Raw genomic sequence first — 24,036 nt, forward strand, 5'->3', positions numbered from 1 at the left:
AAGATAGAACTAGGTGAAATTAATTTAATCAGGGCCTCTGCCATTCTCTGGCCCCACAACTACTTGTCTGTTGGCCCATGTAGGACTTCTTCCCACACACCATTCAGTTTGGGAAACTGGTAAACCCTCATTTGTTGACTAAGTGAGAATTCGGTTTGCTCTTTGTGCGTGCGTGCGTGCGTGTGTGCACGTGTGTGTGTGTGAGGTGTATGTGGTGTGTGTGTGAGGTGTGTGGTGTGTATGGGTGTGTGTGTGTGTGTGTGAGGTGTGTGTGGTGTGTGTATGTGTGTGTGGTGTGTATGGGTGTGTGGTGTGTATGGGTTTGTGGTATGTATGGGTGGGTGTGTGTGTGCGTATGGGTGTGTGTGTGTGTAAGGTGTGCGTGTGTATAGTGTGTGTGTGTGGGGTGTGTGTGTGTAGTGTGGTGTGTGTGTAGTGTGTGTGTAGTGTGTGTGTAGTGTGTGTGTGTAGTGTGTGTGTGTGTGTGTGTGTGTGTGTGAACATGCATGTATGTTACTGGTTGAAGCCAGGCATCAACCCTGCAGTACACCGTGGCACAGCTGGGACAGTACTCTCCACAGTTCCAGGGTCCTTCCTGTCTTCCGCTCTTCCCTTATGCTCAAGTGAACATGGAAGCCAAGAGGCCATGGGCTTCTGGTCTGAGCTTCCTCAAAAACATTGCCCCAGAAAAATAAGGAGAAATGCCCCTTCAGTCTCCTCCTGTGAGTTACTAATCTGTCTGCAAATAGGCCAGACAACAAAGTCCACATCATAAACACACATCGTGGAGACAGTGCTTGTTTATGCTGGTATCTTACAATCCCCAGGTTCACATTCACACTCTGGCCTCAGACTGAGAGACCCAGTTGCCTGGCGCCCTGGAGATCTCCATCCACAGTTCCATACATCTTTAGGCCAGAAAAGAGCCCCACGGCCCCATCTTGGGAGCTTCTGGGTTTCTGGTGAGTCTGAAGTTTTGCATTGATTTTATTCTTTCTGTCTGCCAGGGTTACTGACATTTCCCAAAGTGCCTGCATCAGTCCACTACATAAAAGCCCTCATCGGTTTTCAAACCCAACGTGTTCTAGTCAAAATAGTGTCTGTGGTAAAGAAAGGCATTCCAAGTTATTAGAAATTAAGTTGAAACCATTCAATTAAGGATCGATAGATTGTTCCAGTATTTTCCTTTTAGGAGATACTTTACTGCCTGTGGTTTAGAGTTGGGAAGATGACTGGTCTCACTGGGTGCTACCAGCAGCACAGGTATTTTGACTTCTAGACTTGGCTGTGCTGTGTCCATCTGCTTGGTCTCAGATTTTGTTTAATCCTTTCAAAGTCCCCTTTGAGAAATGTTTCAACAGGACTCCTTCTCTGGGAAGCAGCCACTGTGGGAAGCCCCTGCACAAGACAAGTAGTGAGTTCACATAAACCAGAAACTTCTGGGTTGCATCCTATCATCAAGTCCCTGCCTTTTTTAAGAAAAGAAGTAAACATTTACACAGTCTGGTCAAGCAAATGAACAATCAGAGAGCTAGACAAAAGAAATTCCCCACCCCAGTCTCTCAGGACATAATTGCTGCAGACAAAAGATCCTGGGGCAGCCCACATTAGAAGCAACGCAAAACCACAGTACCATTCGTTCACTGCCCAGCAGAGGCTCCTGGGAGGTGGCCTTGGTGACACAGTCAGCCCTCAGCTCTGAGGAGCAAAGGTGATGTTTTCTGCACTGATAGGGTTTATACTGGTAACATCTTTAGGTTTATACAGTCTAATGTGGACAAGGAATTGCCCTGTCTGACAAGGCGATGGCTTGGGTTCTCTTTAAGGCATCAGCTTATCCTCCCTTGTATGAGCAAGAGGGGTTATTCATTTCCTTCTTGGGATGAGACATTGTTAGAAGTGAGTGGCCTCGCTCGGGATAGGTAAAAAGACCCTGCTTGCTCTCCTAATTGATTCCGTGGGGTTGCAGCAGCCTCCTCATTCCATCAGCCATTCTGTGTGTGTGCCCAGGATGTGCTTCATGTATCCAGCCTAGCCAGCTTACAGGCCTGGGCATAACCACCTCGTGGGTGCAGCATTTTTAAATTGGCTCTCCAGGAACTACTTATCTAATCAACCAAGGCCGCTATCGGAAGAGCAGCGGTGACGTCGTAAGTCTGTTTCCCTGGTGTCGTGGTGGAGGGGGAGTTTAGGATGCAACCCTGCTGTCTTGTACATGGCAACAGACTAGGGAATATTCTATCCCTTTTAATAAAAGCTGGCTGGAAGTCTCAGCACTAAGATTCTGCTTTCCGGTTTTTCATGCTATGGTAAAACAAAGCTATTGTTTTATTTAGGGACACAGAATAACAGAAACGGTCCTTTCAAATGAAGCTCTGAGTCCCCGAAGGTTGCTCCAGTCCGTATGAAAATCTAGCTCCCAGGAATGGGGAGGTGTGTAGTGGTCAAGGGCTGTGTGCGCTAAGTGATTCCAGTCACTCCAGTTTCATAGAGAGCCGTAATTTACATGTTTTCTCTTCTTCGTCTTTGAAAGACCGAGGCTGTCTGTTAGTGATTACCAAAAGTTGAACGCCGTGTGTCTTTGACTCGGGGGGACCCCGAGTTGTTCTTTCATAGCCATCAGGTACTGTATGAAGGCACTGGGATAGGGGCTGTACCTGTCGTTCCCACTCAGAGCGTGACTTGGGCAGAGGGTGTGATTCCACCACAGACCTGAAGGTGCAGGGTGCCACCCTGGGGCTACAGACTAGAGAAACGATTAAACCTCGGAGAGTGGAAATCAGCACACTCCTCTTTCCTGTTATTTTGATATCACAGGTTCCAACTGGGACATCCTCTGGTCCCCCAGAATTGTCCTGTCAGTCTAGCTCAGTGCTCATAACTAATGCTTATTTCAAAGAAAGTCGCCGATACCAGTGTTGGATCAGATAGTCACCAACCTTGCTCTGTGCTTTTAGCTTGCGTGTGTCGAATTTTCAGTCCTTTTAATCCTTACAAAATAACTTTGCAACCATCGTCATGTATAATCCTAACTGTCAACTGGGTATGACCTGGAAGCATCCTGGAGACAGGCCGCCGTAGTTGAATTGTGGTTAACCAAGGAGGGAAGCCATACCCTAATTGTGGGTAACACCGAACTGTAGGCTAGGGTCTTAGACTAAATAAAGAGAAAGGGAGACTGAGCACCAGCACCCGTGTCTGCTTCCTGACTCTGCATATGGCGTGACCAGCTGGCCTTCCCCACGATGACAAACCTTACCCTCCAACGGTAAGCCGAAACACAGCCTTCATTCTTTTACACTGCACTTATAGCAACAAGAAAGGTATTAGTTACTCAGTCCAGTGATGATACTTTTAAACCTCTGCCCTAAGGACTCAGCCCTCAGCCTCGCTCCCTCAGCCTCCTGCTCTGGCGGTTCCAAAGCAAGCCTGTGTGCGACGAAGTTCACTGTGCCTGTTTAGTTGTCATTACGAGGGTGGCATTTCCCCTTGCACTCATAGCTGTGTGTTACAAAGCCTAGCGATGTTTCTGTCCTCCTATGTGAACTTGCATCTGTGAAATGGGAGGGGAGATAGCACACCCAGGGTCTGTGCTTGGGTCCAGCCTTGTATGTCCTGGAGTACCCTGTCCTGGAATTGTCTGCCGTTGGAGACCTTGGTGCAGCCCCTGTCATTTAGCTAGCTGCTGAAATCCAGATGAAAACCTCGGCTTACCCCGGGTGCAGAGCTGCAGTGTGGATAGAACGAGCACACGGGCAGCCACATGCTTTCAGCACGCTGCCCTTCGTCCAGCTCCACATGGAATTCTGAGCGGGAACATTCATAGCAAAATCTCAATGTTAGCCGGCGTTTTAAAAACAAAACACACAAAACAGTGTTCAGTACGTCTTTGAAAAACCTGAAATTTAACATAGCGATGATCCAAGTGAGGTACAGTGTTGCATATCTGTGTCCTGAGACTGAGGCAAGAGGAGTTTGAGACTGCCTGGGTATGGTAAGATCCTCTCAGGAGAAATAGTTTGCACAGAAAACCACTTGAGCTTGATGACCTTAGACATCATGCTTCTTGCCAAGAGTGAGACCAGGGAATGCTATGGGGTATGTGATGGTCGGCCCAATGCATGGAGCTGGAGTCTAGGGCCTCCATTTGGTACCATGTGACTGTTTTCCCTGAGAAGGCGTTATCGATGATCATGACTGTAGTTCTTGCTGAAAATCTCCTAAACAAGGCGACTTAAGCAATCAGTGCCCCAGAGACAAATGCTCATATCAGGACCTTGGTATCAGCCAGAGAACAGCCATTCGTTTACAAGGAAGAAAAAGCCGTGACACTTTATTCGTTAAAATTGATTATTTCATCAATAGGGTTAATAGAAATCCAGGCTGTAAGTTCACTTCCTGGTTATACATCCCAACCGTAACGAGAGAACAGAGCTTGAAAAATGCAGAGTGCACAGCAACCTGGAGGAGGTTTCCCGAAGCTTCTCACTTCTGCCGGGGCAGCCCTGAGTCTACCTATTTATATGTAAATGTTCCAAAAGGAGGTCCGATAGTAACCACTTCTTCCAGGAACTTATGAAATATGCGCTAGGAGCATCCACTAGTGAAAAGGGAACACGGTGTAACCTGTGGAAGGACAGGTGGGTCTGTGTGCAGCAAGCCTTTGATTTCATGAAAACTGTGATTGACATCGGAGCTGGCCGGTATCTGAACAGCCCTTCCCAGGTGTGCTTCCTGGGAAAAGTCCCTCCACTCTTCTCCCCTCCCCACCCCAGCCCCCATGAAAAGGTCAGTCTCCACCCATACACAATAGGAAGAAGACTCCAGGCAGCAGCCTTACGTATTTACTCATTAGGGAATTAGATTTCTTATCAAATTATCTGTTGCTGTCCACACTATATCGTGAGCCTTTGGTGTTTAATTATAGTGACTTTAATCATTTTAAGTCAACGGACAGTGAACTCACAGTTGTTTGCTCTCGTGATTAAACTTTGCCCTAAATATATAAGGCTGTGTTTCAGAACGGAGACTGCTTGCTTGACAGCTCGTGTTTCTCCCATCTATTTTGCTGATCTTTCTAAAGAAGCACAAAGAGAGCGTACAGCAACTAGACTCACCTAGACATGTCCCTACGTCACTTTCTACCCATCAGAGACCCATGTTCACACAGCCTAACCAGGACCTGACACCACACTGCCTGCTGCTGAATGACTTGAACACTTCAGCAGACAAGCATGGCTAACCTATCCTGAGTCAGGGTCAATCAGGCATCCTGCCCGTGCTGCATCGCCTGATGTAAATGTCCAGTGGGTTCTCTTCCTGACTATGGGGTTGAGAAACAGATGACCCATGGTACCCTTCCTTGGGAACATGGCAACTTTCACCCCTGCTGTATATTTTGGTGTCTGCCTACAGTGGCAGGCTCAGCCTAAGATATATGGCTCTGCCTTTGGCTCCCAGGAGCCACTTTGTCAACTCCTGTTGGGTTCTGTGACCTGTATCCTCAAGGGCTGAGGGAATCCTTAAGCCATATTTTTCCAAGCCTCAGGTGTCTGTCGTGTGTGTGTGTGTGTGTGTGTGTGTGTGTGTGTGTGTGTGTGTGTGTGTAACATGCCTGTGTCCCTGGAGTGTCTTGTCGCATATCTGGTGGGCAGTGTCCACAGCTGCACTGCACTGTGTCACACTGTGTGCAATTGGCTGAGTATTCACTGTAACCCTAGCATCCCACTAGAAGTGTCTTGGTGTCTGTCCTTTCTGAAGAGTCTGAGGAGCCTTCTGCTATGGGGGAGCCACCTGGTCTCCAAGATGTCCCCAGGGCTTTGCTGCTCTCTCCTAGTGTTCTTCTCAGGATGGGGTGAAGGAGTTAACAAAAAACGCTCTCATTTTAAAGACCTGCCTCTGAAACATGCACACCTAACCTGCTTCCCACCAGGATCGCTTGGACACATTCTTGTACTTGGCAGATAAAGAACTCGTAGCTTCTGAAGGATGGCCCACGAGAGCCCAAAGGCCAGCATTTGCCCTTCAGCGAGTAGCCTCGACTTACCAAGGGGGCATAGGCACATTTGCCTGGGAATCTGTGAGCACTCACTCCACTACCAGAGCTGGCACACCCACCTTCTCACGCCCCTCTGTGCTGTCCTGGGGGAGTGGAGAACCAGAGAAGGAGCCCTTGGGTGCTTACCCCCCTGCTGTGCGCTCAGAGGTGACTTCACGCGCTGCTTTGACATTTCTTTTCTCCCTTTTTCATTTGTTTTCTTTTCCTTTTTGTTGTCTCTTTCCCCCCTGCCCTCTCTGCTCTCGGGATGCAGCCAAACGCAAAGCATGGAAACTAAACCGTGTTGGTAGCCTGCGAAACATATACAGCAGCAGCAGCACCAACACCGAAGGTAACTGCACCCCGCCCCGCCCGCCTGCCCCGGCTCCTGCCTCCCCGCCTTCCCGCCTTCCCGCCTTCCTCCCTGCCTTCCTGCCTTCCTGCCTTCCTCCCCATGCAGACATGGAAATGCGCCCGCCCTGCAGCCGCATGCCCCCTGTTGTGTTTGCAGTCCGCCCTGTGGTCTTTTCATCCTTTTGTTTGTGTGTTCTGTTTTACCATTCATGTTCCTTTCAGCTTACTTAAATTCTGACCTTTCCCTTCAGTCATAGGGTAGTGATGCTTAAATTACTTTGGAAACCTATTTTCTCCTCTCTTTTCCCCCCTTTCCTTTATACATGTGGGCACTCAATGTAATATTTCCCAAGTTATTATAGTTTTTTAAAGTGTTAGTATCAGGTGTAATGATCTGTAGCCAAATACAATAGTGTGCCGTGACATTTAAGTAACAGTCTTAATTTGTTTTGTGGAAGCATTCTCCATAATGCTCTCTGCAGCTCTAATCCAGAGGCAGCAGGCCCGGGCCATTTGCATGGGCTGCTATTGCTTGTAAATTCCGTATATTGTTTTGTTTCTAAAGGTCGTCTGGTGCCAAAGTTCACAAATTGACTCGGGTTGCTTTCTCACTGAAGACAGCCGTCATCGCTTTTGTGTAATAGCAGGCTGAATCCCCCTCCCCCGCGCCCTTCGCCTTCATTTGAACAACACAATTATAAATTGCCTTTTTTTTTTTTATGATTACAAATGTCAAGGGTCAGAATTATTTTGATGCCAGGCAAGGGAAAACCCAGCACCATCCACCCAGGTGCAAGGAAGGGAGGCTGTCGGGTAATACAGGATGCAAAGCAGGTCACAATCCAGCAAGCTCCGTGTAATGGGGGGGAGGGGTTCCTTTTTCACTTAAGTGCAAGCCAAATGGGTCAAGTAATGGCGAGCTCTCGCCCTAACACTAATTGACTTATTTGGGGATGATTATAACTGTAATATTTTTCTTAATGTCACTGTTTTCTGGGCTGTTGATTTTAGCGATTGCCAAGCAGTGGCATTAAATCTCCTGTAAATTTTAAATTGCACACCGTTTTCTGTAAACAAAGTCCCTTCCTCGCATACCGGTCATTAACCTTTCCTGATTTATGTCCCCATCCTCTCTCCGGTCCCTTCACAGTTACTCCTGCCCCACCACCCCAAAAGCTCTGCTCTCCAGCAGAAGTGAACGCACCAAGTAAGAGCCACACTGGCAGGGCAGCTTGTTAAAAAGCCATTGTATACTCACGGCTGTGTCTGCACCCCTCCTCCAGGGCAGGTTCTCTGCCCCATGTCACTGCATCCTGGCCTGGCCACATGTCCCTTCAAAACATTCAGAAAGCAAAACTGAGGCAAGAGAACTAAGAATCCATCTCATCAGTTACAGTGTTCCACCGAGCTTCAAGGATGCCAGTGTGCTCCCTGACAGGGATGTTTGGTTTGGGGTTTGTATTTCTCTTTCCCGCGTTCCTATCATTCACGTATTTCTTTTATATGGAATAGGGGATAGGTTTATTGCTTGACCTCTTGCCTTAAAAACTGAAGTTGTAAGCTTGGTCTTAAAGTTACTGATACAAGATTGGGAGCATCGAGAAGGCAAACAGTTGTCTCATTAGCCTCGAGCTTCCTGCCCATCACCTGCTGGAGGGCCTCCCAGAAGACACTGCTGGGCTGGCTTGACAGTCTGTGTATGTAAGGAGTCAGCCGAAGGCTCGCTCCTCTGCTATCACTGCTGGATAACAGGGGACTTGGCGTCCAAGGCAACCAGAGCTTCAGGCAGGAGGCCACTTAGGGTACCAATTGAGGGCAGGAGACGACCAGATGAGATCCACTCCTCTCTGAATACTCGCTAGCTTAACACCCTTGGGGTCCCTCCATTTGAGTGAGGACTGCAGGCATCCATGGGGATTGGGGCCAAGCAGCTGTGGGGATTGAGATACAGGCAGCCATGAGGGTTGGGATGCAGGAACCACTCTTCTGTTCTCCCATATTTCTAGCCACAGTGTGCTCAGTGTGTGGTTGCATCTATGAATTTTCATTTGAGCAGTGCATCCACTCTTCCTGTGTGCGTGCGTGCGTGCGTGCGTGCTGCCTCCTGCCATATGACATACAATAATTAGCTGCAGAATTCATGTAATTCCATAAATTATCAAAATATTTTTCTGATTCCAGGCAATTAATGTGCCCCACATGACCACTGTCTGTAAACTAACCCTTCATGAAGATGTATGTGCAAAACACTCTGACTTTCGTCAGATAATTTGAAAAGCTCCTCTTGAAATGTAATGTTTCTTAAGATTTCCACTTGGTAGATTTATTCGGGGGGTTCCCAGAAAACACCAAAATGAAATTGTTCCAGAGTTCAGTTCCCTAGACACAAAAATTGGCTTTATTATTTGGGAGGGAGGCCAATTAATAAACCCAGTTTTGGGTAGGAGACTGAAGAAGTTGTAGAACTGTTCTGGGGATGTAGGTTGTGAAGACAGACAGGGTTGTGCCTGAAGCCCAGGATCTCACCAAAGGACTGTTTGGGGGTTTTTGTTTGTTTATTTTGTTCAATTTCTTTCCTCTCTGGCCCCTGGACCACATTGTCTCATTTGCGCCTCACAGTACCCCTGCCAAGTAAGTATTATGTTACTCATGGGGAATCAAGGTTGCCGTAAGTTCCCCAGACCCTCTGCAGAGCTGTTTACACCAGGACACCACACACACACACACACACACACACACACACACACACACACACTCACTCTCTCTCTCTCCCTCCCTCCCTCCCTCCCCCCTCCCTCTCAGATCCATATGGTAGACAAGTCCAGAATGTATAAAAATGGGAATTCTTAGGATAGATGTGGGTTATCCTTTGCCCATCCTTGAAAGCGAGGCGCTGGCCTTTGGTAACCCCTGTAGTGTCCAGGTTTAAAGCTCTCTGGCTTGTGGTTGGTGACAGTGAATGCAATTCCTTCAGCAGGAGTTGCAGCTTTAACGTGTCTTGGAAGCCTGTGTAGCAAGCCCCAGGGCCTGTTAGTGTTGTGAGGTAATAACCGTCTTTCTTAGCAGCCCAAGCAAAATGAGGTCTAGGTGTTAGGTGAGTGGGCTCAGCTTGAGTGTTTGACTCTGTAGCAGATGTTTCTTAGAGAGCACCTAGGAACCAAGGAACATTATGTAAGAAAAAACAGGGGGCCCTGAATGGCAGAAATCCTCCAGGTCAGTATGACATAGCAGACAGGGCTGCCATCCCCTAGCAGACGAGACAAGTGGACTCATGAGCTAAGGGACCAGAGCGACAGCATTGTTAGCCTCTTATATATGGATAAAAGGGTGAAGTAAAGGGAAGAGGGGGTGGAAGCAGCAAGCATAGCTCAGTATGCAGAGCGCACCCCTCTGCCAGTCGAGAGAGAGAGGAGTGCCTGAATATCGCTGACTTCACACTACAGATGACCCTTGTACCCAAGGGTCAGCCAATGTCCAAAAAGATCCTGTGGTCCTGCTTTCCCTACAGAGGTCCATTTCTGCCTAGAGAGAGACACAGATTACCTACTCTGGGTCATCACTGTGTGTCATGGGCCTCTCGAGCAGGATCTGACTTAGTTACTAAAATTCAACCCAAAGGCTCAGTCCATGGAAAGTCACTTGTCAGTATAGAGACAAATTGGCAGAAGCTAGCATATCTAAGTGCTGACTGTGTTAATATGCTGCCTTAGTCACGGCCCTTAGTTACTGGCAAGACACCATGCCCAGAGCAGCTTATAGAAGGGGTTATTGGGGCTCACAGTTTCAGATAGTGAGTCTATGACCATTAGGGTGGGGAGCATGGTGGCAGGCAGGCAGGCGTGGTGCTGAGCACTAGCTGAGAGCTCACATCTTGGACACAACCACAAGGCAGGGAGAGAGGCTATGGGTGCTAACTGTGAATGGTGTGGGCTTTTGAAACCTCAAAGCCCACCCACAGTGGCACACTCCTACAACAAAGCCACACTTCCTCCTCATCCTTCCCAAACAGTTCTGCCAACTGGAGACCTAGTATTCAAACAGGAGCTGAAGCCAGACTGTAAAACCTCCACTCCAGAATTGGCTTCAGGGAAAGCAAGGTTGGCCATGCTGGGCACTCAGCACACCTGGGCAACAGAGAGAAGGTGGACAGCAGCCCAGAGGACCCTGAACAGCAAAGACATAGACAGCTTCCTGACAGTAAATATGCAGGGTGCTGTTTGGCCATCACCTTCATCACATCCATCGTTCCCTTTAGAAGTGGGGAAAAATTTAAGAGCAGAGCTGACCTTTGTGTTGTGGTGGGTTTGAGCTGATATCTTAAACAGGTGGTTTCCGCCATTGATAAAATACCTAAACTACATGCCAAGTGCACGTGGGCTTTTAAGGGACAAACACTGAAGCATGCACACAAGCCTGAGGCTGTGTATGACATTGCCTCACGGGGCACACAGGGCCCAGGCAGTGAGAGACCCGGAGACTGAAACTGTGCTGTTCATCTGTTCACAGTTTACATAAGGACAGCAGTCAGCAGGCTCCTTAGATCCCAGGGATCTTCCCTTGTAAAAGGAAGGTGGGGACCACGTGCTATGTCACCCCTAGCCAGCTGATGCAGATGTGGCTGATGGCCACAGAGGGTTGACACCTCAGTGCTGAGGAGTACACACTCCTCCTGCGGAAATCCAAGTTCGGTTCCCAGACCCACAAAATGTGCCTGCTAACTCTGCTTCCAGCTTCAAGCAGTCCAGAGTCTCCTCCTGACCTTGAGTGCCTGCGCTCGCACATACCCACACACAGGCATGAATCTTTACAGAGAGGTGCAGTGACCTGCTCTCAGGCACCCCAACACAGTATAAGGAAAGCCCTTCTCCACCATGTGGACACCCCACTGCAGAAACCCCTTGCTAACTAACGTTCATGAATGGAGGGGTGGCCAAGGCAGAGTTGGTGTCTGTGTTGAGCAGAGAGGTATGATGTGCCCTACCAAAGGCCCATCCTTCTGTGACAGAAACCAAGGACAGGATGCCCTTCTCCCTGAGGGCCTTGACTGTTTTATTGTCTAGCCATGCTCAGCGGTACCCATCTGGATACGTCGAGGCTCACGGCACTGGTAACTGACATCAGCCATGCCTGTGTGGATGCATCCCTCCTTCCCCTGAACCCTCCCTTCTGTGCAGCAAAGCCCACGTCAGTTCTTCACAGTGCCTGTTCATCAGTGCAGCAGGAAGCAGGCTCTTCCTTGTAGCCAGACTCCCTGGGGGACCTCAGGGTCAGATCCCAGGCTCCAGGAAGCCTGGGAGACCATCTTCCCCCTCCAGAGTGCAGACTCACGTGTGACCAGTGACAGACTGGCCCAAGTGTTCCTTGCAGGCCATACATCCTTTCAGCTTGGAAAACAAACCTACTGTGCTCCCTTGGTCAGGTCGCACCACTCTGGAGCATGGCTGTCTTTCCTGTCCCATCCGTGCAGCCAGTGTCTGCAAGTGTCCAGGTCTTCTCCACCCCTCCCCCTGCCTTTCCCTGTTCTCTGTGTTCATCTTCATCAGGTGTCTCCTGTTAAAAACAGCCGCCGCATATTTGAACTATTTTCAGCTGTCTGTAGCCCTTTAACCCTTTGTCTGCTAGAATTCCACAAAAATAATTGATGACTGATTGGCCCATTAACCTTTAAGGGGAAAAAAAGTTTGACAGCCCAGACTTGTGTAATGAGGAGGGATTCTCTGTGAAGTCGGTCTGATGGCTGAGATGCTCGCCCCTGAGGAGGCAAAATTAGCCCCCCGGGGCCTCGTCTGCATAGAAACTGGACACAATTAGTGCGATATCCGGTGTTATTAATGTCATTGGGAATAATTGGGCAGGTTGGTTTCGACAGGTTCATGGCTCTAAAATACTATTATAGTGGACCTTTCCACAGCCAACCGTTAAACACAGAAAACTGTTCAGGTCCCCCCGGAGCCCCATCACCGTTTCAGTGAGCTAGGGACCAAAATGTACATAGCCTGGAGCTTCAGGCTAGGGTGAAGTGGCCTTTGGGCTTCTTCTTGGGGGTGGAAATAACTTTGTGCTTGTGTGGATGTCTTGAACTAAGAACATGCTTCTAACATATATGCCAAATGGGTCGTCTACAACCTGAGACTCTGCATAAGCCACTATATCTGTCATTACATTAGTATGGTTTGTATCTGCAAATGACACCAGGGATAAAACACTAAAATGGGCCCCTTTTACTAAGCATCCGTTGTTTGGGGGTGAGGCAGTGGTGGTAGGGGATACCTGTCATCTCACTCCTTGGGAGACAGAGGCAAGGCAGGATCTTGAATCTGAGGCCAGTCTGGGCTACAAAGTGAGGCCCAGTTTCAAAAGGCCAATAAGTAAATAGAGGACAGTAGTGCTCAGCTCTGACTGACCCGTCCCACACTGCCAATGGTGCCTACGATCATTAAAGCTGGTTGCTAAGAAAACCTCTAGTATCATCAACTGACAGTTTATAAAGTAACACAGCCTTCTGGCCGTTGGGGAATTGACTGGCACTGTGTCACCTAGTGAAATGTCTGAGCGGTACAGGAGGAGAGTGTGTTCCACTGGGCCATCTGCTTTCTTAGTCACCGCCACTGAGCATGGGTCAGGTCTGGGGGCCTCTGGGTGCCATCGGTAAGCACTGACACTGTACACTGGCTTTATCAGTGCTTGTTCTAAGTGACAGGAACCTTTGTAAAGTGGAGAAGGCCATAAAGACAGTGAAACATCCCGTGTAACCAGCTGTGGGGTAGGAAGGTGTAGCCAGCTGTCTGCAGGAACGTCTGGGCTTGGACCCTGGAAGCTGATGGGCTTCCTAGCACTTTTTGGCTGAAGTGTGCTGGTGGCACTCAGTGACCTCCACCAGAGGACAGGGCAGGACCACACCCCTTGGGTACACAGCGTGTTTAGGCTTTGTGGGTTAACATCTGCCATGTTCTGGAATGAATCCTGTATTACATCAAGACTCAAAATTTCGGGTTTCAGAACATTTTTGCTCTTGAGTTTTCAGATTGCTTTGTGTACCCACAGAGTACATTATCGTGGGCTTTGTTGTCCCCCCCCCATTCCTCTTTTTCAAAATGGATGAGCATACTTTACGGAAGACCCCTATAAATACCTGGGCCAGGTGAGAGAGAGGTTCAGGCTTGTGAGGTGGTCGTACAGGAGGCACGGTCCACAGAAGCTTCCAGAGTCCTCCATCTCACCATGTAACTTGTCCGGCCTTCCTTTTACTCTCCCAGTTGTATGCCTTCCTCCCATCCAAGTGGGGGATTCCGCATGACTGAGCATTCGGAAGACGGTAGCAGTATCTAGTCAGTGCCAGCTATTCCAGAGAAATGAGATCGAGGGCAAAGAAGACCGAGCAGAACTATGACCTGACCGAGTACTCATTCCTAGGCTTGGAAGTGAGGTGTCAGAGCAGTGTCCATGAGGGAGAGAGCAGAGGAGAACTGAGCACACAGGTGCCACAGAGTGTGAGGTGGAGTCTCTGTGGAATGGGGTAGAACGGTGTGTGTCTGTGGGGTGTACATCCTGTGCAGTGGTCAAAACATTTATAGAGGAACTCTGGGAGCTCCGAGGAGAGTGAAGAGATCCTTACGAAATCTAAATCCCCAAGAAGGTATGGAAGGTAGCCATAAAGAAGCAGAGGGAAACCACCAGGAATGGGGGCATGTGGGTGGGGAAGGCCGGTGTACAGAAGGGCAGAGGGAAATCTGTGTCCACCGGAAGGAAAACTGACAGTGTGGTGCAGTGGGTCCTGCTGGACGTGACAAGATCCTGGCGCTCCTGTGAACTCAGCCTCTTTGGGTACCTTAGAGAGACGCATGGCTCCCAGGACCAGGCAGAGCCAGAGTGTGGCTCTGCAGCTTCACCAGAACATTACGTACGGCTACCCAAGCTGGAGGCAGGACGAGGCAGACAGCTTGGTGATATCCTTGTAGCACTTGACCCGGGTTCTTAGCCGCCACCTGGGTGTGCGTGTCCTTACAGAATGGGGTCCTTCAGAGATCCCACTCTGACTCCCCTGAAACCCAAGGCATGGAGGAAGGTAACTGAGAGCCCTGGGACCAAACCTGTACCTCAGTCAAGCCATTTAAGCCATTTGCCCTCCAGCTCACAGTGTATCTATCTTGTGATCCCGGCTAGAGGCATGGGCAGAAATCCTCTAAGGAAGAGCAGTGTACAGAGATCTAAGCTGGGAGGCCCAAGGCTGTCATTTCTCCCCTGGACCTGCAGTAAATCCCAACCAGAGGGAACTGTCTTACCATACTTGAGCTCCACAGATGCAAAGTGACGTAAGGCTATGCACAGTGCCCATGCCCTTCTGTGAATGACCCAAATGTCCCATTTTTCTACATGAATTATATAACGTGTCCCTGTCCTACCTGCCCCTCCACTAGCTTTAGGTCCTGAATCGGGGTGCTGTCTTATCCACCCCTGTGTGGTAAAAGTTAGAATGAACAGTATCATGACATAGACACTCTGGATCAGAAGAATGGGTCTGTTCAAGCCCACAGATGCCACAGCTCTGCTGGTAATCACAGGCTGCAGCTGCAGGTCAGCCTCAGAGAGACCTGTCTGAAGTTAACTGTGTAGTCTTTTTTTTTTTTTCTTTTTTAATGGAAACACAACTAGTCCCCATTTCCAGAGACCTTGGGCCCCTCCCCAGCCATCCCCCACACAACACGTGGGTGTGTCCCACTTCCACACAGACGTGGGTCTCGAAGACAGCACAGTGCCATTCCTACCAGGACTGTCTTTTGAATTCTTAACTACTCAGTCCCCAAAATCCAAGAACAGAGGAGAACACACCGGCCTATGCTAAGCAAGCTGGGTTCTCTGGGGAAGCAAGAGGGTTTGCACACAGGTGTGCTTGCCCAGCTTCCATGTGGTGGTCAGACTGCTCAGGGTTAAGGCCCGCTCGTCAGATTAAAAGTTCAGAGAGAGCCCGATTGCTTACATCATAATCTTCAGAACACGAAAGACTCCACACAAGTGTGACACACAAGTGTGCCATAGTGATTGGTGGTGGCGGGTGGTGGTGGGTGGTGGTGGAGGAGGAGAAGGAAGTGTTATTGAGGACCTCCTGAGTACCCCATTCCTAGGCACTGTCCCAGTTCCTAGGTGTGGGGCTTGATGGCCTCCATGTGAGATTAGGAGGCCAGAAGTGGGTCTTTGGGAACAAGAGAGCCACCATGCCCTTGTCTATGCGGGAGGAAGGAGGGAATAACTTAACTGATAAGCCAAGTCTGCAGGTTACTCTTTCATTATGACTACACTTGATCACATAGCCGGTGCTAGGTCAATGCTAGTAACTCGTCCTCTTCTGAGGCATATGAAGGGTCCAGCCTGGACTTCTGGCTGTATTTTCCTGAGCAGTCTCACCTCTGATTAGGTGCTGGGAAAGAAATACACATAGTCTCTTGTGGCCAGGCTGGGCAACATGTGCTCATACACAGTATTTAGCTCATGATAAATAACATTAGAAACTGCCTGTACCCAGTCCATGGGGGAAGAAGATGAGCCTCAGGAGTGGAACCTCCCTAAAGACAGAGGGTCAGGTAGTATCACAGGATCAGGACACAGCCTCCCTTCCCCTTTCATAGCAGATGTCTCTCTGTGGCCCCCGCCAGCTAGGCCCGTGTCCACTAAAGCACCTCTGAATCGCCTGGATTCATTTTGTCCATGTTTCTGCACGGCGAGAATTAACTCTCCCATTAATAGTTTCCCAGCCCTGGATGGACACCCACCTTAGCGTTTCTAGCTTACCTGGATCCAGACCCAACTCTTTCATAGTCTGGTTTCATATCTAGCAGAACTAACTCCATTTTCCTCCTGCAGACCCAAAGGCCAGCAGTAAGTTGCAAACTTACTTTCCTAAGTTGCTTGGTCTGTGCCCACACAGAGATCCTGACATTCCACACTGTCTCTCCTTTCTCCCCATTCCCCTAAGCATCAACTGAAATCTAGTTATCTCTGCTGGCTTTTGGAAGCCAGTCTTGAGTGTTGGCGGGTGTGTGGATCAGATCTCAGCACTCCTATCCTGTGTGTGCCGCCAGCCCCATGCCGGTGCCATTAAATCCAGAGGCACTTGTGACAGGATGGGCTCGGGCGCTGCTGTCATAAAAGTGAGCTCTTCATCCCACCTCTATGTTCCAGAGCAAGAAGAAAACTTGGAGTTTATCATTGTGTCCCTCACTGGCCAGACGTGGCACTTTGAAGCCACCACATACGAGGAGCGAGACGCATGGGTCCAAGCCATCGAGAGCCAGATCCTAGCCAGCCTGCAGTCCTGTGAGAGCAGCAAGAATAAGGTAAGGTCCACAGCAGGCTGCCCCAAAATCAAGGCTGCTGATCATTAAAGGGAAAAGAAGGCCCAAGTGGAGCCCCAGGGGGGGACACAGGCATCAGATGGCTTGTGTGGATGACAAGACCCAGGTATGCTTTGTGAGGAAAAAATACTAAGTAATTGAAAAGATAAAACCACTTTGTATCTACAAACACCGTGCATGTATTGGTGTCCTGGCTTGGCCGTCTGCATGTGGCAGGATGTCCAACAGGAAGCTTTTGCTGTGGCAGCCAGCGCTACATGGGACGCATTCGCCTTTCTCTGTAGGTGATGGAGCCTTTTGGACTCTGCCTGCTTATGCGCCCATACTTATTTTTTTTGTTGTTATTGTTTGACGCAGAATAAATCAGAAAAAGAGACCTGGATTTAAAAGACGCCCTATGCTGCCCTCATAAATGTCTCCAATGTCACAGGGATACAAACGCAGGGGAGATTGTAGGGAGTTTGGGCAAGGTGAATCCTGTTTTTTAAAGTCGTGTATGTTTCATTCAGTAATTAAAAAGAGTTCTCCAGCAGTTGTTTGGCCAGAAATGAAAGTGCGTTCGCTGCGTTTTCTGGGCCGCTACTCGGTGATCTTCCTTGTACTGGCCCTATCTTTCCCAGCCGGGTTCTTTCCATTTCAGTCTTTGAACCCTTAGAGACTCAGGACCCTTCGCTGACCCATTGAGATTCTTAGTGAGCATTTTGATTTTTCAAACTGCGATCGACTGGAAACCAAAGAAAGACATTGCCATCCACCTGCAGTTTCATTTATAAGCATTTAAAGAAACCTCTGCCCATGATGTATGGCCAGCTTTGTCATTAAGAAGGGAGTCCGTTTTTCAGAGAGACAGGGTGTGTTATTTTATTACCCTTGTGAGCCAGGGTAAGCCAGACCACAGCCATTATCAGCATTATGTAATTTTGTTCTCTCTTAGAAGATAGTTTATACCCAACTGGGAAGAATCAATGTCTTTTATTCTGAGCTCCCTGGATTCCCAAGTCGTGTCCCCATCTAACCACCATGTGTCTCCCCTCCTTACCAATGGGCACAATGACACCTGGCATCCACAGGCTTGGAACTTTAGCTTCAGAGCAGGGAAGAGGACATACACTGCTGATCAGACAAGTCATCCCAGGTTGCATGGACAAATTAATCTCACATATTCTGACTGAAGCCACACCCCCTTTCTCTTTGATTTCAGAAGCTCTGGCCAGTGTTGGCTTCTCCCATTTTACTTCAATGAGAGCCTCTTTCCAGTTTTCTACTCTGAACTCAGACAATAAGATGTCTTGGACCAGAGGCAGATATACCCATGAACAAGCATACTTGTAGAAGTGGCTTCCCCTGGGAGGAAACCCCGTGAGCAACTCAAGGACATCAGATACGCACCTGGGTAGCTGCTGGTTAGATTGTGAGAGGGTAAAATGGGATATAGTGCCCCCACCACAGATGACCTGAGAAAAGCCCAGACTCCATTAGAGAGAACAGTGCCCAGTATTTCAACTCCCAGTGGATAATCCAAGTCTGACCAGTGAGCCACAGAGTTGTGTAGGTTTATGGAGAAAGAAACAGGTGGATAGGCAGACCCCTCTGTGTGTGTGTGTGTGTGTGTGTGTGTGTGTGTGTGTGTGTGTGTGTGTGTGAGACACCTCCTTACACAAATTCAAGTTGTTAATGCTTTCTGGTTCCAAAGGGGAAATAAAAACACAGTAGTCCAGGGTGCTCATGAAACAATAGCAACAAATAAATAACTCATTATTATATAGATAACTCATTATTAGATAGATAACTTATTATTATATAGATAACTTATTATTAAGTAGCAAGCCATAAGCTGTTTTACATCCACCTGTTTAGCACCAGGTACCTTAATTTGTAAAGATTTGTACACAAACAGAATTTATTCTACGTTCCGAAACTGATCAGCTTTTGCTTTAACTGTGACTTCAAATGCATGTTGGGTAAACAAACCTTTAGAAATGTGCGTGTCACTTCCCACTCTGCCCCTTTGCTTCCAAGGTTCCATCCTTACAACTGGGGATATGTGTAGAGAGAGGCTCACAGGTAGCGTGTTCTTCACAGCACTGTCCAGGGCCTAGGACAATTAGAACAGTCCACACGTTTAGTCCAGGAACTGGCTGTACCCTCAGTGGGCTCACACGCATGCATTCAGTGAAGTCAGAGGCTCCACTTGCACTGAGTGACAGACAGAATCGCTAGGCTGAAAAGGCAGGCTTCAGGGCAACATGTACCCGTCCGGCTTCCCCACAGAACCTGTGATACAGATGTGCATACAGAGACAGCCGGAGCAGGACTTCTCAAACTTCCCTAACACCATCCATGGCCCTTAAATATAGTTCCCCATGTTGTGACCCCAACCGTAAAGTTACCTCATAGCTACTTCATAACTAGTTTTGCTACTGTTATGAATCGTAATGTAAACATCCGATATACAAGATAATCTGATATATGGCCCCTGTGAGAGGGTCATTTGACTCCACCGAAGGGGTCACAACCTGCAGGTTAAAACCACCAAGCCAGGTGCTCTCTGGATAATGAAATCCTAGTTTGTAAACGCTTGTGTCTTTCCCCATATTTTCTAACCTTGCTGCAGCAGGTGAAACTTTTAAAAAGAAATCTCTTCCAAAGACCAAAAAGTATGCTTAAGAATAAATTCCCCTGCCTCGGTCCAGTGAGTGACTTTGATTTGCTGCTGCAGCAACTGCAAGACCCTCGCATGAGGAACACTCTTCGGGCTGTGACGTGTGACTTAGTGGGAAGGGGTTTTTTCTGATGAACCAAGCACGCTGACTAAGGCCTGACGCTTGGCTGATACACAGATTCCTTTTTTTTTTTTCTCTTATTCTTTTATCTTCATACCAAGGAGGTGCGTGTCCGAAAAGGTGTGTTAGCCAGTGACATTCTCTGCATAGCTGTCTCTGGTTCATTCACAAATGATGGAGGTCTGACCACTCTGCTCATTTTGGGCAGAGTCCATCTCAACCAATAACCCTGACGTGCAACCTGTCTCTCCCTCACAGACTTCCCTCAGACACCAGAAAAGGAGTAATTGTTTGGAAATTGTACACTGCTGCTCCTGTGTATAATAGGGCTTTTTTTTCCTGACGTTGTCAGAAGATGTGTGGATTTCTCCCAGATGCTCATATCTCGCATTTCTGCCTTCCTTTGTGCCTAGTCCCGACTCACCAGCCAGAGCGAAGCCATGGCACTGCAGTCAATCCGTAACATGAGAGGGAACTCGCACTGCGTGGACTGTGACACCCAGAGTAAGTGCACGGGATGACAGGGCCCCTGGATCCTTATGGCGACAGCAGAGAGAGAGGGCCCGTCATCAAGCAATGGGGCCGTGACGTATTTTAAGGTTGGGTTTTATCTTAACACAGTAGCCTTTACACAGCTTCCCTGGCAGAAGTGGCTGTTTCTTGCATGCTGGACGGCTCTGTGCCCTGCTTCAGCCTCAGGCATCAGTGGGTGAAGGACTGAAACAGTGAGTGACTGCGTCCCCTGGAGCGGTCCCGGTTTTATGTCACACTTTGTTTGCTTCTTACATCCTGGCGTGCAGAGCCTTGCTTTAATTCTGAGTCGACATCCTCAGAAGCGATGTAAACTTTGCCCGTTTATTGTCACATAGAGGCTTGAAGAGGGGGAAGTGCAGTTCAAACTGGGTAAAAGGTGCTGGTTCCCTTGAGGGATGTCTGGGAACTGAGCACCTCTGTCACTGGCCATGACATCAGTGGGCCCAGTGGGCAAGGCAGAAGCCCACGCGACAGTCTTGGAGGAGCCTTGGAGGAGCAAAGGGCACCTCAGACCTCAGACCTTCCACCTCAGGGGAAGCTTCCCTCCGGAGTTGGCTTGTCAACAGGGCACTGCAGGAACAGGAGATGAGGAAGTGATGTGACTGAGCACCCCCCCTGGGTGAGCAGAGAAGGAGCGACCACTCAGGCTGGAGGTGATGGAGGTACTCAGGTGCCACTAGGAGGGATGGCGAGGTCTTTATGCATTCGTAGGCAGAGGTGCACTACCACATTTCACAGCAGGGACGGAACTCTGAGCTGCTTTATGTGGAGTGGGGAGACTTCCTGACCATGCCAGCTCACTGTATGAGAATAGAACAGCAGGGTGAGTTGGAGACCTGCGGGTGAATTGTGAGCGTCTCCTCAGGAGACACCAAGGCACCAGGCCAGGCTTGCTCCAGACGAAGGGGAAGAACTGAGCTTTCCCTAAGGGCCCTGGCCAGCCAGTTGTCCAGATGGCTTGGCTGACCACAGCCCAACAGGAGCCACTCCGTCCTCAGGGCAGGAAGGGCTCCCTCCTCAGGCTCTTTTGGATAGTGCTTTAAAGTCTCTCGTTTTGTTTGAATTTTTACATTTCGCTTTCAAAATGTGAGTTGGAAAGAGAGGAACATTTATCTGAAATGTGTTTTTATCCAAAACTTTCCTTAAACCAGACCTTTTTTTTTTTTAAAGTACAAAACGTGCGGCATATTAAAAAAAAAAAAAAATCCAATCCAGAGATTGATGTCCATAATTGTTTCCAGCATGCATCAAAAAGAAACCAACCTATGGCTTTACAGGAGCTGTAGCGTGAGGCAAATTGGAGGTCGTGGGTCTTTCCTGACGGGGGTGGTGGTGTGGGGGGAGACTATAGACAAGGCTACATGAGCAGATGGAACAAGGATGATAAAGGCAGGGTTGGAAGCTTCGGGAAAAGAGGTTCAAGACCATTCACCAAGTATGCTCTGCCCGGCCCACACATGTTGCCTTTGAGTTTTCAAGAGTGATGGTTGGTATTGTCACAGGCCCTTTGGCAGGTCAGATAAGGAAGAGCCCAGGGTCTCAGCGGTCTGTCCAGGCCACGGAGCAAGCAGGACTGTTCCAGTCAGCCACACCCTTCACCCTCCCCTTGCTTCCCTCAGAGGCCTTAAGATATTCGGAGGTCTGATGTGAAGTACGGAGCGATCAGGGAAGAGTTTGAGATATAAATACCCAATTTTGGTGCAAATGCCAGGAAACAGGTCTCCATACAGCACAAGCAGTGTGGCGTGAGCATGGCCTCAGGAAGTCGGAGCAATGTGGCAAGTACATGTGAAGGGCGAGTGTCTTCGATTGTAGCAATACCCCTAGGAAGGGCAAGGAGGGAGCAGACACCAGCTTTAATGATGTCCCAACTAAGGACTGAAATCAGAGCCGCCCACATCTAAGGACTCAGGAAAGGTACTGATGACATCAGTTGGTGGTGTAACAGACATTGTGACTGGGAAAAGCCCACCTAGAGAGTCACACTGGCCCACCATTTCATGTGTGTCACCCCTCTGGGGGTTGAGGATATGGCCCGAGGACTTTAGTGCAATGTGGGATTTGAAGCTATAATCAGTGACTGCAGATCACCAAGCATCTCCCCCATTTTGCACACTTAATCTGTCCTATTTTGCCCTGGACAACCTTAGCTGTGGGCTGCTTGTCTATAAGGAGAAATTCTGGTCCAGTGAATTTTAAAATGTCAGTGGTATCCACATCTCAGGGTAAGGGCCATCTCTGAGAATCTTGCCCTAGAGGGAGCTTGCAACATGCCCCAGCCCAGGTCTGTCCAGTATCCACTGACAGTGGACATCTGTGTTGGGGGTACCAGTTGCCAGCCACCAGGAACATATTCAAAGAGGGACCTGAGGAATCCCAGAGCTTCCAGAACAAAAGTGAGAGGCAGCCTAGTCTCTGACTCCTGGTCCATGAAATTCTGTCATTGCTAGTGCTGTCCAGAGGGTCAGTTCTTAGACTTGTCAGAGCCTGGTTGGTTCCTAGTAGATCTTGCCTCACCCACCAGCCCGAGTAGATCTTCTGATGATGTCATCAGTTCCTACCATCCCTCAGTCCCTTAGCTATGGGCTCTGCTATGGCAGGGCTATTCTTATTTGTCTGGATATGGCATGTGGTCACAGTCTCTGATGACCATAACCAGCAGGGAGAATAGGCGCATCAAGCTGTGATGTCACCCTATTATATGGGGGTGCAGTGGATAGGAGGTAACCAAGATAGGTGTCCTAGGGAAGGTATTCTAGCTGAGACCAGAGGGCAAGCAGAATGCCAGGCAGAGCTAAAAGTGTTATGCACGGGTGGGTAGAGATGCTGAGGCCTCTCACACGAGACAGGAAAGGGCTCAGTTCTGGTTCTGTCTGCAGAGACTCTGAACCTGATCCCAGGAGCAAGTGGTAGTAGCCACAGCAGATTTTGAGCCTCAGTGTTACAGGATTGGGTCTGCTGCATTCCGTGGCTGCTGTCAGGAGGTGGCCTGCAGGGGTCAGGATGTGAACATACAGACACAAGCTTGCTACAGTCCTACCACAGTGTGTCGAGATGATAAGGACAGGAGTCGGGGACAGGAGAAGAGTATCTGTGGGGACGATGAAAGCATGCATGCCAGCCCCCGAGATCCTGAAAGAACACTGGTTTGGTTGGAAGAGGTAGAAAGAACACTGACAGAAAAATCCCTTATCAGGGCAGGCAGACAGCTGGTGGGAGGAGGGAGCTAAGAGCCCTTAAAGTTGTTACAGTTTAGGTTGTCACTAAACCCAGGGTCAAGCTGGGTTTGCGGGAAGAGAGGCTGGCATCAGAAGAGATTATAGGAGCCACGGCAAGAGTTGATTTGAGGAGAATGCTGGGGAAAAGATGAAAAGCAGGGAGAAAATCCAAAGAGACATTTGACTCAAACTTCATGTGGACAAGAGGCCAGCAATGGGCTGAAGGATTTAGCCATGGAAGGTGGCTGGCAGCTGTGGCTGTCTCGTCTCAGTGGACGGGGTGGTAGAGACAGCAGTGTAGAAGCCAGGCTGTGAGGGATAGCAGACACAGGTGAGAGCCTCCATGCTACCTCTGTGCTATGCCCACTTGGTGCTCCGAGACCACAAAACACCTGACAAGAAACAGGGAGTGAGGGAAGGAGGTTCAGTATGACTGCAGTTTGAGGAGCTACGGTATGTCCTGTGGTGGTAGTGGTGGGTCCTTTGGTGACAGGCGGTCGGGCCAGGACAGGAAGTGGGACTAAACTCCAAACCTCAAGGCATTTCCTCCACCTAGGCCCCACCTACAGAAGGGTTCACATCCACCTAAAACAGCGCCACCATGTGGAGACCAAGTGTTCAGACACATGAGCCTGTGGGGGGATGTTTCACATCCAAACCACAGCACAGATGTCTGCCACCTGTAACTCAGTCCTTCCTTATATTCACATGGAGCCTCTGTGTCTCTGTATCCTGCTCACTCTGCTTCTGTGTGAGACCTA

The 24,036-nt window shown here is 49.0% G+C and overlaps 1 protein-coding gene across 24 annotated transcripts in view; it reads left to right on the forward strand.

Annotated features, from left to right (window-relative positions):
* Agap1 (ArfGAP with GTPase domain, ankyrin repeat and PH domain 1) overlaps positions 1–24,036 on the forward strand; it is a 435,489-nt gene that overhangs the window by 356,739 nt on the left and 54,714 nt on the right. For 10 of the 24 annotated variants that reach the window (NM_001401593.1, NM_001108230.2, XM_063267311.1 and 7 more), the window contains 2 exons: positions 16,568–16,722; positions 19,937–20,027. In NM_001401593.1, coding sequence (NP_001388522.1) covers positions 16,568–16,722; positions 19,937–20,027 — 246 coding nt within the window. Of the gene's footprint in view, positions 1–827; positions 963–6,311; positions 6,390–16,567; positions 16,723–19,936; positions 20,028–24,036 lie in introns of all 24 variants that reach the window. The other 14 variants (XM_063267308.1, XM_063267307.1, XM_063267309.1 and 11 more) reach the window with 3 other exon arrangements.

This window comes from Rattus norvegicus, chromosome 9 (assembly GCF_036323735.1).
Source record: "Rattus norvegicus strain BN/NHsdMcwi chromosome 9, GRCr8, whole genome shotgun sequence".
Taxonomy (NCBI): Eukaryota; Metazoa; Chordata; class Mammalia; order Rodentia; family Muridae; genus Rattus; species Rattus norvegicus.